Source organism: Entelurus aequoreus, linkage group LG08 (assembly GCF_033978785.1).
Source record: "Entelurus aequoreus isolate RoL-2023_Sb linkage group LG08, RoL_Eaeq_v1.1, whole genome shotgun sequence".
Taxonomy (NCBI): domain Eukaryota; kingdom Metazoa; phylum Chordata; class Actinopteri; order Syngnathiformes; family Syngnathidae; genus Entelurus; species Entelurus aequoreus.
In genome coordinates, this window is record NC_084738.1 from 44,627,835 (window position 1) to 44,644,090 (window position 16,256).

General features: G+C 39.8%; 1 protein-coding gene across 2 annotated transcripts in view; it reads right to left on the reverse strand.

Annotated features, from left to right (window-relative positions):
- Positions 1–889: 889 nt before the first annotated feature.
- The window catches only part of si:dkeyp-120h9.1 (Y+L amino acid transporter 2-like), a 29,807-nt gene continuing 14,440 nt past the window's right edge, over positions 890–16,256 (reverse strand). For both annotated transcript variants that reach the window (XM_062056581.1, XM_062056582.1), the window contains exons 5-12: positions 14,984–15,109; positions 14,746–14,890; positions 14,537–14,660; positions 9,853–9,956; positions 9,663–9,759; positions 8,998–9,147; positions 8,733–8,916; positions 890–2,011 (exon numbers count right to left, since the gene is read on the reverse strand). In XM_062056581.1, the coding sequence (XP_061912565.1) occupies positions 1,917–2,011; positions 8,733–8,916; positions 8,998–9,147; positions 9,663–9,759; positions 9,853–9,956; positions 14,537–14,660; positions 14,746–14,890; positions 14,984–15,109 (1,025 nt within the window). In that variant the 3' untranslated portion in view covers positions 890–1,916. The remainder of the gene's footprint in view (positions 2,012–8,732; positions 8,917–8,997; positions 9,148–9,662; positions 9,760–9,852; positions 9,957–14,536; positions 14,661–14,745; positions 14,891–14,983; positions 15,110–16,256) is intronic.

Sequence of the window (16,256 nt, forward strand, 5' to 3'; positions counted from 1 at the left end):
TTCTTTACATCAACTAATTTAAATTCAAGTCATTTAAATCATAAAATATCATTTTCAGCGCACATGCCAGTGTTGTGTGAATCCCCTAGCGCTATTGTGAATAACATGGAAACCATTTCCCCCCCAAATCTTTCACCAGAGTACAAACTTTAGAAAATTAAGGCTATGATTTTGTATTAGGTCATTTATGTACATGTTTTACAATACATTACACTCAAAACAGGCATTTTTTGAAAGAGATACAATCTTTTCAATCACTTTAAGGCTGTTGAAATATACTGCTAATTTTTTGTGTATTTTTGTAAAAATCCCATTGCAACTTTCATTTTTAACAATAGTATATTGCTTAAAAATCAAAGCTGCCAAGTTGCACGAGGCAAGTGTTTCTTAGATAATGGGTCGAGATCAGCAGAGCTTTTTATTATTTTGACTTGACGCTGCTATTCATGTTAGAATAATACACAAGCCTGCAGCTAGGTGCTTAATCTAATCAACATACTGTTCTACACAGTATAAGTAATAAGTACATTGGAACATGTGTACAGAACTAACACAGGTGGCACCATGGAGAAGTAATGACATGAATAAAAAAGAAAAAAAATTGTTGTCACAACGAATTTAACTCACACAGTATGTTAGTAAAGTATATCGAAGTTTACAATCTATTATGTGGGGGCCATGACAGAAATAATTGACGAGCACTGCACTGAGGGGTGACGAGTCACTCCCCAAAACAGAGTAGGACACTAGCTTCTAGTGTCACGGTGCTGTAATTCCATGTTAATTGCTCATCTTTCCAACAGAGGGAGACGAAGGTCAGTTATTGAGACTAATAAATGTGTTCAACTTTATTAACATTTATATATATATATATATATATATATATATATATATACACACATATGCATATAAAAACATCATAGCCCACTATGGCAAAGAAAAAAAGGTCAAATGGTTGTTCTTATTTAAATAAATAATATAACAACAAGCATCTCAAGAACATTTGTCAAAGTACACACATTTGGTATCTAATGAGACACCAAAATACACATATGGCAATAGTAAAGGCTGTGTGTTCCTAGATTAAAACCCATCTCTAAGAAGAGCTAGAACAAGTTAGCATAATCCCACTAATTACTAAAGCACAATCTTGTGGACGTGACACTAAACACAATTGTCCCCCTATAGTGGGACTGCATCCAACAGGTAATTTCAACGACAATAACTGGCTTAGACATTGGCAGGAAACTCTCACAGAAGGCACATTAAGTTTACGAAAACAGTGCTACAGCGCTACACTGACCCAGCTAGCGCCGCTTGATGGCACTTGATCAGGAGAAGTTTAAGACCGTATAGAATGTGCAACCCCGTGAAAGAAGGGAAAAAAAAGGTCCAAGCTGGTGGAATATCCCGGAGATCACATGAAATTCAAGCAATGTGGCGACAATCTGTAGTAACAGGTCAAGTGTGTTTGATTCTGAAAGTAACCAGCAGTGTTGATAACATTAAAAAACATTACACAAGAGTCTCTGCGATCAAGTCATGTCAGAATTAATACAATCATTAGCAAATTTGCTGATGTAACACTTTTTGATACCAGTCGAAGACCAAAAACCCAACCCAAGTAGAGATAGCTCTATACTGTACATTGTATGGTGTACATAAAACATGTATGTGTATATATTTAAAATAAACAGTATTCTAAAAATAGAACCAGCAGCACACTTTTGAGATAACATTTCTTTACTGGTGTCCAGTCATATTGTGGATGTGTGCTTGTGTGGGTAATGTGTTTCATCACCAGAAAGTATACTGTGTGTGTGCCTGTACCAGTTTCTTCTTCCTCCTTCCAAAGAAAAAAAAAGTCTACTTGATTGTCATCAGCTCAAAGTTGTCGTCCGTCCCCCTCCAGTCCTTCACTCCATCTTGTCGAGGTCTACATTGTCCAGGTCGATGTCGGGCGAGGCCACGCAACAGTAGCACAGTTTTTGGGTGTAAGTTGAGATGGCGTCTAGAAAATAACAATACAACTATTTTTTAAAAAAAATCTTATATAAGAATATACAGCCACTTGTTACTTAAAAAATATATATGAAACATTTGTTAGGTGGCTCTGTAGGTGCTGTATTCCTTGACGTGAAACATGCCTTAGACACATTAAATCACAATGCTCTACTGGCCAAGTTAACATTATTTGACTTTTCTGAAAGTGCCTTCTGCTGGATTAAATCATATCTCACTGAGATTATTACAATTAAACAGTCCTGCTCATTTGATCTCATTTGCTCTGCTGGAGTCCCCCAAGGTTCAGTATTGGGGCTGATATTATTGAGTCTGTATGGAAATGACTTGCCCTAGGTTTGCAACACAGTAAAAATACATTATATGTTGATTATACACTTCTGGATACAGATGCCAAAACAAAAGCTGATGCAGCTGCAATTCTGTCCGTAGCCATGGTTCCAGTTTCTCTCTGCCTCCAAAACTCCTGCTTACACTTAATACTAAAAAACGGTATGCAGATTCTTCTCACGTCAGCCAGCAGGGGCTGAGCAGCCATCTGTTCTGGTCAATGAAGAGCATTTAGAGGGGTCCAACAATTTGAATATCTCAGAGGAACCTTTGATTCAAACTTAACTTTCAAAACCATGTTAAAAAAAATTGCTAACATTGTTAAATTGAACTTGGCAAACTTTAAACGTGTAATGCCATACTTGACGGTAGAGTCTACAAAGGTTTATATGCACACTATGATGTTTAGTCACATCAACTATTGCTACACAACTTGGTCTCACACATCTGAGAGCACATAAAAGCCACTCAAGTTGCGGTTTAAGAAAACACTTAAAAACAACACTAGACAGGAAGCCCTTGCATTATCATTATTGTAAGTTATTATTGTAAGTAAGTAGAAAACCCAAAACCAGTGAAGTTGGCATGTTGTGTTATTTGTAAATAAAAACAGAATACAATGATTTGCAAATCCTTTTGAACTTATATTCAATTGAATATACGGCAAAGACAAGATATTTAATGTTTGAACTGAGAAACAAATTTTTTTTTTGCAAATAATCATTAACTTAGAATTTAATGGCAGCAACACATTGCAAAAAAGTTGGTACAGGGGCATTTGTACCACTGTGTTACATGGCTTTTCCTTTTAACAACACTCAGTAAACGTTTGTGAACCGAGGACACCAATTTTTTAAGCTTTTCAGGTGGAATGCTTTCCCATTCTTGCTTGATGTACAGCTTAAGTTGTTCAACAGTCCGGGGTCTCCGTTGTCATATTTTAGGCTTTATATAGCGCCCCACATTTTCAATGGTGGACAGGTCTGGACTACACGCAAGCCAGTCTAGTACCCGCACTCTTTTACTATGAAGCCACGCTGTTGTAACACGTGGCTTGGCATTGTTTTGCTGAAATAAGCAGGGAAGTCCATGAGAATGTTGCTTGGATGGCAACATACTGTATGTTGCTCCACAACCTGTATGTACCTTTCAGCATTAAGTGTGGCTTCACAGATGTGTAAGTTATCCATGCCTTGGGCACTAATACACCCCCATACCATCAAAGATGCTGGCTTTTGAACTTTGCGCCTATAACAATCTGGATGGTTCTTTTCCTCTTTGGTCCAGAGGACACAACATCCACAGTTTCCAAAAACAATTTGAAATGTGGACTCATCAGACCACAGAACACTTTTTCATTTTGCATCAGTCCATCTTAGATGAGCTTGGGCCCAGCAAAGCCGGCAGCGTTTCTGGGTGTTGTTGATAAATGGCTTTCGCTTTGCATAGTAGAGTTTTAACTTGCACTTACAGATGTATCGACAAACTGTACTTACTGACAGTGGTTTTCTGAAGTGTTCCTAAGCCCATGTGGTGATATCCTTTACTCACTGATGTCGCTTTTTGATGCAGTACCGCCTGAGGGATCCAAGGTCCGTAATATCATTGCTTACGGGCAGCGATTTCTCCAGATTCTCTGAACCTTTTGATGATATTACGGACTGTAGATGGTGAAACCCTTAAATTCCTTGCAATAGCTCGTTGAGAAATGTTCTTAAACCGTTCGACAATTTGCTCACGCATTTGTTCACAAAATGGTGAACCTCACCCCATCCTTGTTTGTGAATGACTGAGCATTTCATGGAAGCTGCTTTTATACCCAATCATGGCACCCACGTGTTCCCAATTAGCCTGTTCACCTGTGGGATTTTCCAAATAAGTGTTTGATGAGCGTCCCTCAACTTTCTCAGTCTTTTTTGCCACCTGTGCCAGCTTTTTTGAAACATGTTGCAGGCATCAAATTCCAAATGAGTTAATATTTGCAAAAAAATAAAGTTTTCCAGTTCGAACGTTAAGTATCTTGTCTTTGCAGTCTATTCAATTGAATATAGGTTGAAGAGGATTTGCAAATCATTGTATTTTGTTTTTATTTACAAATTACACACTGGTTTTGGGGTTTGTATAATATTTTTGATTTTTGGAGCTAGCAAAACTTTCTGGATGCTTCCCCTGTTTTTAAAGTTCTAAATGGACTGTTTATATGTAAAAAAACAACAACATTGGAGTCAGAACGAGAGCACTAACCAGCGGAGACTGTAGTATTCAAAGGCGCAGGACTAAATTCAGCCAAATGGTACTGTCTATTAGAAGCACAGCATTATGGAATACTTTACCGGAGCACATAAGAAACTGTGGGGTCCTTAAACATTGGTTGAAGTCAAACCAGTTATGCTCCCATAGATTAACTTCTCTATGGACTCTCTTTTAAAACTCATTATTTGTACCTGTGGTGTTATTGTTTGTCTATTGTGTCCATAGTGTCTAACTCTGTGTTTGTGTGTTACTACACTACCGTTCAAAAGTTTGGGGTCACCCAAACAATTTTGTGGAATAGCCTTCATTTCTAAGAACAAGAATAGACTGTCGAGTTTCAGGTGAAAGTTCTCTTTTTCTGGCCATTTTGAGCATTTCATTGACCCCACAAATGTGATGCTCCAGAAACTCAATCTGCTCAAAGGAAGGTCAGTTTTGTAGCTTCTGTAACGAGCTAAACTGTTTTCAGATGTGTGAACATGATTGCACAAGGGTTTTCTAATCATCAATTAGCCTTCTGAGCCAATGAGCAAACACATTGTACCATTAGAACACTGGAGTGATAGTTGCTGAAAATGGGCCACTATACACCTATGTAGATATTGCACCAAAAACCAGACATTTGCAGCTAGAATAGTCATTTACCACATTAGCAATGTATAGAGTGTATTTCTTTAAAGTTAAGACTAGTTTAAAGTTATCTTCATTGAAAAGTACAGTGCTTTTCCTTAAAAAATAAGGACATTTCAATGTGACCCCAAACTTTTGAACGGTAGTGTACCTGCCCTAGGACAATGGATGCAATTTAGCTTTTGTGATAATTCCAGGATATTTATGTTGAAGCTATTTTTGCTGACACATTGATTAATATTTACTGTCCAAATTCAAACAAACGAATAAATAAAATACAGACCTAGTATTTTATCAAGCTGAATACATGTACAGTCGTGGTCAAAAGTTTACATACACTTGTGAAGGACATAATGTCATGGCTGTCTTGAGTTTCAGATCATTTCTACAACTCTTATTTTTTTGTGATAGAGTGATAGGAGCACATACTTGTTGGTCACAAAAAACATTCATGAAGTTTGGTTATTTTATGAATTTATGATGGGTTTACTGAAAATGTGACCAAATCTGCTGGGTCAAAAGTATACATACAGCAATGTTAATATTTGGTTACATGTCCCTTGGCAAGTTTCACTGCAATAAGGCACTTTTGGTAGCCATCCACAAGCCTCTGATTGAATTTTTGACCACTCCTCTCGACAAAATTGGTGCAGTTCAGTTAAATGTGTTGGTTTTCTGACATGGACTTGTTTCTTCAGCATTGTCCCCATGTTCTCAATGGGGTTTAAGTCAAGACTTTGGGAAGGCCATTCTAAAACCTTAATTCTAGCTTGATTTAGCCATTCCTTTACCACTTTTGACGTGTGTTTGGGGTCATTGTCCTGTTGGAACACTCAAGTGCGTCCAAGACCCAACCTCCGGGCTGATGATATTAGGTAGTCCTGAAGAATTTGGAGGTAATCCTCCTTTTTCATTGTCCCATTTACTCTCTGTAAAGCACCAGTTCCATTGGCAGCAAAACAGGCCCAGAGCATAATACTAACACCACCATGCTTGATGGTAGGGTTGGTGTTCCTGGGATTAAAGGCCTCACCTTTTCTCCTCCAAACGTATTGCTGGGTATTGTGGCCAAACAGCTACATTTTTGTTTCATCTGACCACAGAACTTTCCTCCAGAAGGTCTTATCTTTGGCCATGTGATGTCGGATGAAACAAAAATTGAGCTGTTTGGCCACAATATTATAAATTAAGGTTTTAAAATGGCCTTCCCAAAGTCCTGACTTAAACGTGTGGACAATGCTGAAGAAAACCAACAAATTTAGCTGAACTGCACCAATTTTATCAAGAGGAGTGGTCAAAAATTCAACCAGAAGCTTGCCAGAAGCTTGTGGGTCGCTATCAAAAGCGCCTTATTGCAGTGAAACTTTCCAAGGGACATGTAACCAAATATTAACATTGCTGTATGTATACTTTTGACTCAGCAGATTTGGTCACATTTTCAGTAGACCCATAATAAATTCATAAAAGAACCAAACTTCATGAATGTTTTTTGTGGCAAACAAGTATGTGCTCCAATCACTCTATCACAAAAAAATAAGAGTTGTAGAAATTATTGGAGACTCAAGACAGCCATGACATTGTGTTCTTTACAAGTATATGTAAACTTTTGACCACGACTGTATGTCCTCTAAATCAAACAAGCAATAAGATTTTTATAATTATAAAAAAAATTTTTTTAACTAAATGTAAAGGATATCCATCTAAAAAAGCCTTTATAAAAATCATACAATTATTATTTATTGTTTTATTGAAATTATACATAGTTGTACAGTGGTTCTTCACCACATTGCGCTTGTAAGTTTGAGGCTTCAATCTATTGCAGATTTTCTTTAAAGCGTATATGTATTTTTAGGCCAAATCAAGCATTAAAATGGCTAAGAAAACTAAAAATATCAATACAGCAGAAGTATTGGCCACTGGATGAGACAAAACCAAATCAGTATCGTGGCCACTGATTAGCTCAGCCTCCGGCAGCATTACTATAACAAGTTTTTATGCTTTATCTTTGAAAATATTTGATTTATAATTAACAATTTGCTTAGCAGAAATGTATTTACCACAGTCAGACCCAGAACTAATCAACAGTGATAAATGAGAGTTGACTGAATTATGATGTTTTATTCAGCTATGTTACAATTACACCACTCGATATTGTGTTGGCTTTTTTAGCATTGTGTGTAACACACAACTCATCTTGAAACCCATTCTTTCTCCTTGGCCTTCGACCAAACAAGTAGACTTAGATTTTTTTGGATTTTCTTTTGTTATCATATTTGAGAACTTTTGTCTTTTATTGGACAATATATTTTCCCACAAATTATTGCCGATAAATTATATTATTGCCAGCATTATTTTAATTCATTATTTGTTTTATTCAAGCACTAATGTAATCATAATATATAATAGTGATAAGGCAAGTAACCTTTTCAAAGCCAAATAAACCTTTGTATTCTTCACCATTCACCTATACCATGGGGCGGTATAGCTCGGTTGGTAGAGCGGCCGTGCCAGCAACTTGAGGGTTGCAGGTTCGATCCCCGCTTCCGCCATCCTAGTCACTGCCGTTGTGTCCTTGGGCAAGACACTTTACCCACCTGCTCCCAGTGCCACCCACACTGGTTTGAATGTAACTTAGATATTGGGTTTCACTATGTAAAGCGCTTTGAGTCACTTGAGAAAAAAGCGCTATATAAATGTAATTCACTTCACTTCACTTCACTTCACCATTGCAATTGGAAGGTGAAGAACTTTTAAGTATTCTAAATAAGTAAACAAACAATACATATAAAACTGACTCCCCATCACTGATACCAAAAACTGCACTTCAATAAATATTGAACATCTTGAAATGCATTTTTTTCCGCTGTTGGAAAAACTTTGATGAGTGACTTTTTGGTTGCCATCACTTTCAAACAAATGGGTCATACTGGCACATTCACGCCGTGTTGATTGGTTCATCTTGCTCATTTGGTTTGAAGCCAAAACATTCCCACACGGAGACCTCTGGCTTTGCAATCATCTTTTTTCCTCCTAATTTCTGTTACCTTGCGGTGTTTCTCACGAGTAATTTCCAATTTCTCTTAGAGATCTATAACAATTGTCTAAGTCTAGCAGGGCCCTGTTGATGCATGCTGGGTGTGTAAACCAGCAGCTCTGCCTCCACCAATTGAGACTAAGGTAGTGGATAACTGACAAGAGGATTCACTCACTTCATTTAATTCTGCTAGTGAATAAACGTGATCAGTTGCTGAGAGTGATGCAAAGAGTGAACCCTTTTGCAGTCTGTTTAAAAATCGACAGAAGATAAGCACATACGGATTTGGCTATTTATGGATGCGGGCAAAATGAACAAGTTTACTTTAATTTATTGTTAATTAATTGATTTATTGATTATCGGACCAGGCCTGTCTTTTGGTTGTTTTCCAACTAATATTTTCATTTTGTCTTGTATCGCAGGAAAGCTGTCACATTCTCCAAAGAGCAAAATTCTTTCTTACTGATTATTTTTTTGAGGTAGGCTGGCCTGGAGCTGCTTGGCAGGTGGATGCAGACAAAGTAGACGGGCACGCCGGACAGTGCCACGGCAATCCCCACCAAGGAGTTGATGGTGTCGCTGTACAGCGGCACTACCACCAGGAAGAGGGTGCACAAACAGTAAACGAATGGGAAGAACAGGGACAGCTGCAGGGACACACAATGACAGGCAGTTTAAGTATTCAGAGTCTGACTGGAGGAATCCTGTCTGCAAATATGCGCAACTACCTTTACGGGTCTGTGCATGTTGGGGTACTTAAAGCGGAGGTAGATCTGGCTGACGATTGACAGGCCAATGAAGAGCCAGTAGTTAAAGCTGAAGTAGTTAATCAGACGGAGCACATCCGGCACGGTCAGGTACACTAGAGACATGACGCCCTGCAGAAGGAAAATACATACAGTAAAAAGATGCATTATCCACAGTGGACTTAAACACGTTAAATATTTACAGAAAATATCCAAAGACATGCACCTGGGGATAGGTTGATTGGCAACAGTAAATTGGCCCTAGTGTGTGAATGTGAGTGTGAATGTTGTCTGTCTGTCTGTGTTGGCCCTGCGATGAGGTGGCGACTTGTCCAGGGTGTACCCCGCCTTCCGCCCGTGTGCAGCTGAGTTAGGCTCCAGCACCCCCCGCGACCCCGAACGGGACAAGCGGTAGAAAATGGATGGATGGATGGATGAGAATTCAATAACACTGTAATGAAAAGTGATGTTCTGTGTGATATCATTTTATGCCAATCCACTAGATGGCAATAATGTGCATTACAAAGTGAGTTACCAATAGACTAAAGACAAAAAACCCTTTATGTTAACAACCAAAGCAACTAAGGGAAACCAAAATATAACTTCTCGCTTCACTTTTGGTAAAATAAAAACATGAAGATACCAACATTAAACAGGAGGGCAGGGATGGGAGTGTAGCGCTCAATGTGGATCATGGACAGGGGGTTGGGGAGGTGGCCTTCTCGAGAACCGACAAAATACAATCTATGGGAGAAGACAAGACTGTGTGATCATTGCTTGGCGAGGATAAACCACAGAGAGATGTCTTTAAACGCCATTTGAAAATGTGAATGTGACCTGGAGGCAGAGATGATGGAGGAGTTGAGACTGCCGTAGCAGGAGATGGCCACAGACAGCGGGATCAGCCAGCGTCCCCAGCCCAGAACTCTGTCTGCAAAAGTCTGATAGGGAAATTCAGCACTGAGAAAATACTGTGTTCATATGCAACTATGCTAATATTGTGTCCAAATGAAGTTCAAGGCAGGGATGTTAGTAAGCCAGTATAGGCCTTGGGAAAACAATTAGCAAATACCGGCAACAAGGGGTTGAGCACGAGTCTTCCTCCCTGTTGCACAAATCACATTACCTGAACTCCTGGAGGGCGCTAACCTCTTTAGCCAAACGACTTTCCGCTCATGACCCTCACCATCAAACCAGATGCCAGACAAAAGAAGGCCGACAAAGTCTTGTGCCATTTTTTTTTACTGTAAATACTCCTATAATGCCTGTATTTAATTTACCGCTGAGTCTCCAACAGTCGCCGGGTACGTACCTCACCAAAGCAAAACACCTTTAATTAGCCCCAGATGAAAAAACACTGACATTAACAGATACGGCTAGAAAACAACCTCCTGGTGTTGTTTCGTCAGTAGCTGCATTGGAAGTATGATGAGTGGTCAGTATACAAATACAGCAGCTTTATCTACAGTAGCTCTCCATGCGAATCAAAATGTTGCTACTCAGCTGTTGATGTGAAAGTCATGCGTGTTACGCTTTCTGATGGCTCCAAGCAAGCTCATGCTAGGTTAGCTTATTACAACATTGGTTCAGTTGCTGCTTTGTTGTGCGGTATACTTGTTAATGAATGACCATTGTGGTCTAAGGAGACCACATTCTCACGCACTCTGAACCATGAATAAAGTTAGAATATGTGCTTGTTATACATTGTGACATACAACAGTCCTCAATAATCGCTAGTAAGCGCCTGCTTTCAAATGCCTTAGGCAAATAACGACCCACCTAAATTATAATGCTTTTTGGTTTTGTTTCTAATATTTTTCCCGCAGGTTGAGATTTCACTGGTTCCTCCACTTTAACCATACAAATAAAAACACAATAAGCTAGGAATGTGTACCGAATTCTGTACATTTTTTGTCATCGAACCAAACCCTGATGATTAGCATTAATGATTTTACAAGGCGATTTCAGCAACTCCAAATATGTGAATGAAAACTACAATAAGATGGACATTACAATCAAACAACTGGTGCGTATAAATACAGTACGTACAGCATAAACACTTTTTAGGGAACAAAAAAAAACATTGTAAACTAGGGCTTAGCGATTTGTCCAAAAAATATCACGATTCATTTTTTCATATCATTAAAGGCAGATTGTCCTGTGAAGGATAATACAGAGTACCGTTGCATCCCTACTGTTTGCGACTGCTATATTTTGTAACAGACATGTCCACCATGTTTGAGCAAGGTAATATATGCTAACAGCTGACAACTGTCATTTTGTTCTCATTTATGATTGTGTTTACAAGAGGTGCAACGGTACAAGTAACCCACGCTGCGGTCCGTACCTCGGTTTTAGGACCACAGTTTTGCTACTTTTTCCATTATATTTTGTGATAGTAAAATAAAACAACTTTTTTTCCTCTAAAAGTTATTTTGTTTTTTACTTGTCATCACAAACTTCATACTGCAGTAAACAAACTGGAACTTCTCCACCTCGCCCACCAGCTCAGGCTCCCTACCCCCCAGCAAGATGACGTGGCTTATGTAGCCAAGGATCGGACTGTCAAGTGCTCTGCCTTCGGCGGCCGCCCAGCTCACACTGCACCAAACCTCTATGGCCCCTCCCATGAGTGGTAAACTCATTGGAGGGGGGACCCACGTTGCCTCTTTGGGCTGTGCCGGGTTATCCACAAACTCAAAAACGTTTTGAACAAAAAGTGTCTGCAGAGTGTTTTAGTACATGTTATATCAGAGAAGTTGAATCAGAGCAAACACCGAAACAAAAAGTCGGATTCAAAAATATTTAGATAGAACATTTTCTTTTTTTCTGATTAAATTAGAAGGTGTGTTTGTTCTCCCAGTTGGGACCAATAGCCTACCGTAGTTTAGTCACAAAGACATTATGTGCATGCCTGCGAGTCCACATTCAGGGCAGTCTCACTGGTGAGCTGCAGCAGTCGATGAGAATAAAGTCTGTCACTGAAGTCGCTGCTTCTTTTCAATGTTGTGTTTCAATTTCTATGCTAGTGTTAGCCATATTTCTTTATTTTATTCTTATGTACTCCACTTCCAGCTGTGTAAGGAAGACAAAGCACAACACTGATTGGGGCGGCGTAGCTCGGTTGATAGAGCGGCCGTGCCAACAACTTGAGGTTTCCAGGTTCGATCCCAGTGCCACCCATACTGGTTTAAATGTGACTTAGATATTGGGTTTCACTATGTAAAGTGCTTTGAGTCACTATAAAAAAGCGCTATATAAATATAAATCACAAATCACTTCACTGATTGAACATTAATTATGTCGTGACGAGCCTGACTTTCACGACGGAGGATAGGGATGGTCGTGCACACACGGAGTTACACATTCACACGTACACGTACATGCGCACAATCACACACAGGACAACGGTCAATAAAGGCGGATTGTTCCGTGCAGGATTATACAGAGCACGGTTGCATCCCTACTGTTTACTACTGCGGGTCCTGCGAAGAGGTGGCGACTTGTCCAGGGTGTAACCCGCCTTCCGCCCAAGTGCAGCTGGGATAGACTCCAGCACCCCCGCGACCCCGAGAGGGACAAGCGGTAGAACATGGATGGACGGATTGTATCTTTTAACAGACATTTCCGCCTTGTTTGATCGAGGTAATACATTCTAACAGCTGATCCCCATGATCAAACTGAATTTAATCACGAACATCGATCACAATCATTAAATTACCCAGCCCTACCTAAACTATACACTACTGTCTTAGGCTTGGAACTGTAATTGCAACTTAAAGGCCTACTGAAATGATTTTTTTTTATTTAAATGGGGATAGCAGATCCATTCTATGTGTCATACTTGATCATTTCGCGATATTGCCATATTTTTGCTGAAAGGATTTAGTATAGAACGACGACGATAAAGTTCGCAACTTTTGGTCGCTGATAAAAAAAAGCCTTGCCTATACCGGAAGTAGCGTGACGTCACAGGAGGAAGGATTCCTCACAATTCCCCGTTGTTTACAATGGAGCGAGAGAGATTCGGACCGAGAAAGCGATGATTACCCCATTAATTTGAGCGAGGACGAAAGATTCGTGGATGAGGAACTTTAGAGTGAAGGACTAGAGAGGCAGTGCAGGGTGTATCTTTTTTCGCTCTGACCGTAACTTAGGTACAAGGTCTCATTGGATTCCACACACTCTCCTTTTTCTATTGTGGATCACGGATTTGTATTTTAAACCACCTCGGATACTATATCCTCTTGAAAATGAGAGTCGAGAACGCGAAATGGACATTCACAGTGACTTTTATCTCCACGACAATACATCGTTGACGCACTTTAGCTACGGAGCTAACGTGATAGCATCGGGCTCAAATGCAGATAGAAACAAAATTTAAAAAAAACCCTGACTGGAAGGATAGACAGAAGATCAACAATACTATTAAACCACGAACATGTAAATACACAGTTAATAATTTCCAGCTTGGCGAAGCTTAACAATTGAAGCTAACTAACTTAGCTACGGAGCTAACGTGATAGCATCAGGCTCAAATGAAGATAGAAACAAAATTTAAAAAACCCTGACTGGAAGGATAGACAGAAGATCAACAATACTATTAAACCATGAACATGTAAATACACGGTTAATAATTTCCAGCTTGGCGAAGCTTAACAATTGAAGCTAACTACGGAGCGGCGGCGGGCATAGCTTTCGACGACACCCCGGGCGCCATCAGAGTCGGCAAGAAACATATATTTTCCCAAAATTACGTACGTGACATGCACATAGCAACACGCACGTACGGGCAAGCGATCAAATGTTTGGAAGCCAAAGCTGTACTCACGGTAGTGCGTCTTGTATCCAGCTCAAACACAACACAACCTCCTGATTGTGTTGCTGTAGTCTGCTGCTAATACACAGATCACACCTACAACTTTCTTATTTGCAGTCTCCATTGTCCATTAAACAAATTGCAAAAGATTCACCAACACAGATGTCCAGAATACTGTGGAATTGTTCGATGAAAACAGAGCAGTTTGTATGGTGACACATTGGGTACGAATACTTCCGTTGCCGTCGTGACGTCACGCGCATACGTCTTCATACATAGAAGTTTCCACCCGGAAGTTTAGCGGGAAATTTAAAATTGCACTATATAAGTTAACCCGGCCGTATTGGCATGTGTTGCAATGTTAAGATTTCATCATTGATATATAAACTATGAGACTGCGTGGTCGGTAGTAGTGGGTTTCAGTAGGCCTTCAAAAGTAATACTTGCAAATGAAAATCAGAAATGTGACGATGAAAGAAGATGTAACAACTGGATAGCAGTTATCATAATCAGCTCATTCTTAAATGTTGCAATACAAAAATAAATGTTAACAAAAACAATATCTAATAACACACACTAAAGTACCAATTATACAGATTCCCTGGTAACAGGAATAGGTACCGTATCAGTTCAAATGTGAACGGTACCCATCCCTACAGTTAACTGAGTAACTCTGTATTGGGAGGTGTATAGGACACTCACCACTGCAACAGCTTCACTTGTGAGCACCATGTCGGCATCCATAACGACATAGTAGGAGATGTTGGTCAAGATGTAAATGACGGTGACAAGAGGCATGGAAATAGCGATGGACAGAGGCAGATTCCTGCAGAGTGAAATAGAATGGGAGACTTGTTTAATGATAGTGTAATTTCTTATCTTCAAAGAGCGGATATGGAGCGTCTTGGCACCTCTCTGGATTCTTGATTTCCTCCGTGATGAAGTTGAGCGTGTCCCAGCCAGAGTAAGAGTACAGCGCCGAGTAGAGAGCCAAAGCCATGTCGCCTGGGTTCATCTTGGAGTTTTTGAACGAGTCCTCAAAGTTTTGATCAAAACCTTTCGTTGTCAACAACAGGACATTTATCACCGGCAGAGATTCATTGCACCAAAGGCGGCTTTATTACATGGGCTCCTACAGCAGCCAAGTACCTTGTGCTAGCCTGACAAGGCCAGTGACGATGATGACAATAAGAGCCAGGACTTTGGCCACGGTGGAGATGACCTGAAGAATGGCTCCCCATTTCACCTTCATACAGTTTACAAACGTCAGCAGACCTGAGTGAGGGAGTGCCGCTCATTAGCAACAAGGGTGGTGGCTGTGACTAAATACAGGCATATAATTTGTGTATAAAATACATAGTTTGCATACTTGCTAAGTTAAACCTAAAATGCAGCACATCATCATAGCAAACATGTTTTTGCAGATGAGTTGACAGACAACTTAGACTTCATTCTTAAAACAGGGATAGTACATTCCAATGAACACGTACAGGCATTAGGAAATCAAAGAAGTTTGCTTTACTACGACTAAATACTGTAAAGCTTGTACAGTGTTCTATTTCGTTTAGCATGTAATAACGTGTCCTCAAGTGTCATCAAGTATGTCACAAGGCTTTATTAGCTCTTGAAACGCAACCACATAATTAATTTACTCAAGCGGTTGACATCACAAGTGAAAAACGACTGAAGCAGATGCAAAGTGCAAATTAAACAATCCCATAATATGCTATATTTAAACAATTTTAAATATGTGTCAAACGTCTTACAATAGTGTATTTGTGGTGTGTTAGCCTTGATGCTGGAATTTAAACAGTTTTAAAGTGCTTTTAGTAAGCCCTGCTTAGGAACATGCCGTTGTGTGTGTCTCTGTAACTTTAATGCTTATCAATGTGCGGTGTTTGTCTCAAAGAAGCGCTTCTTTACATATACAATATAACACTGCATGCGGCATAATAGATGCCATATATCGCAACAACGTAGAATTAAGGAGTGGGTCAGGAGTAGACTTTAGCAATGTTAGCATAGCTATGTGAGCTAAAGTGCTAATATTACACTTATATTATAACAGCAGCGTCATACTAAGTTACCGTATTCGCTAGGGGGATGGTCCAACAATGTGTGAGTGTAAAGCATACTTGCCAACCTTGAGACCTTCGAATTCGGGAGATGAGGGGGGGGTTTGAGTTGTGGGGGGCGGGGTTGAAGTGGGCGGGATTGGGGGGGCGGGGTTTGGTGGTAGCGGGGGTGTTTATAGTAGCCCGGAAGAGTTAGGGATGCAAGGGATTCTGGGTTTTTGTTCTGTTGTGTTTATGTTGTGTTACGGTGTGGATGTTCTCCCGAAATGTGTTTGTCATTCTTGTTTGGTGTGGGTTCACAGTGTGGCGCATATTTGTAACAGTGTTAAAGTTGTTCATACGGCTAC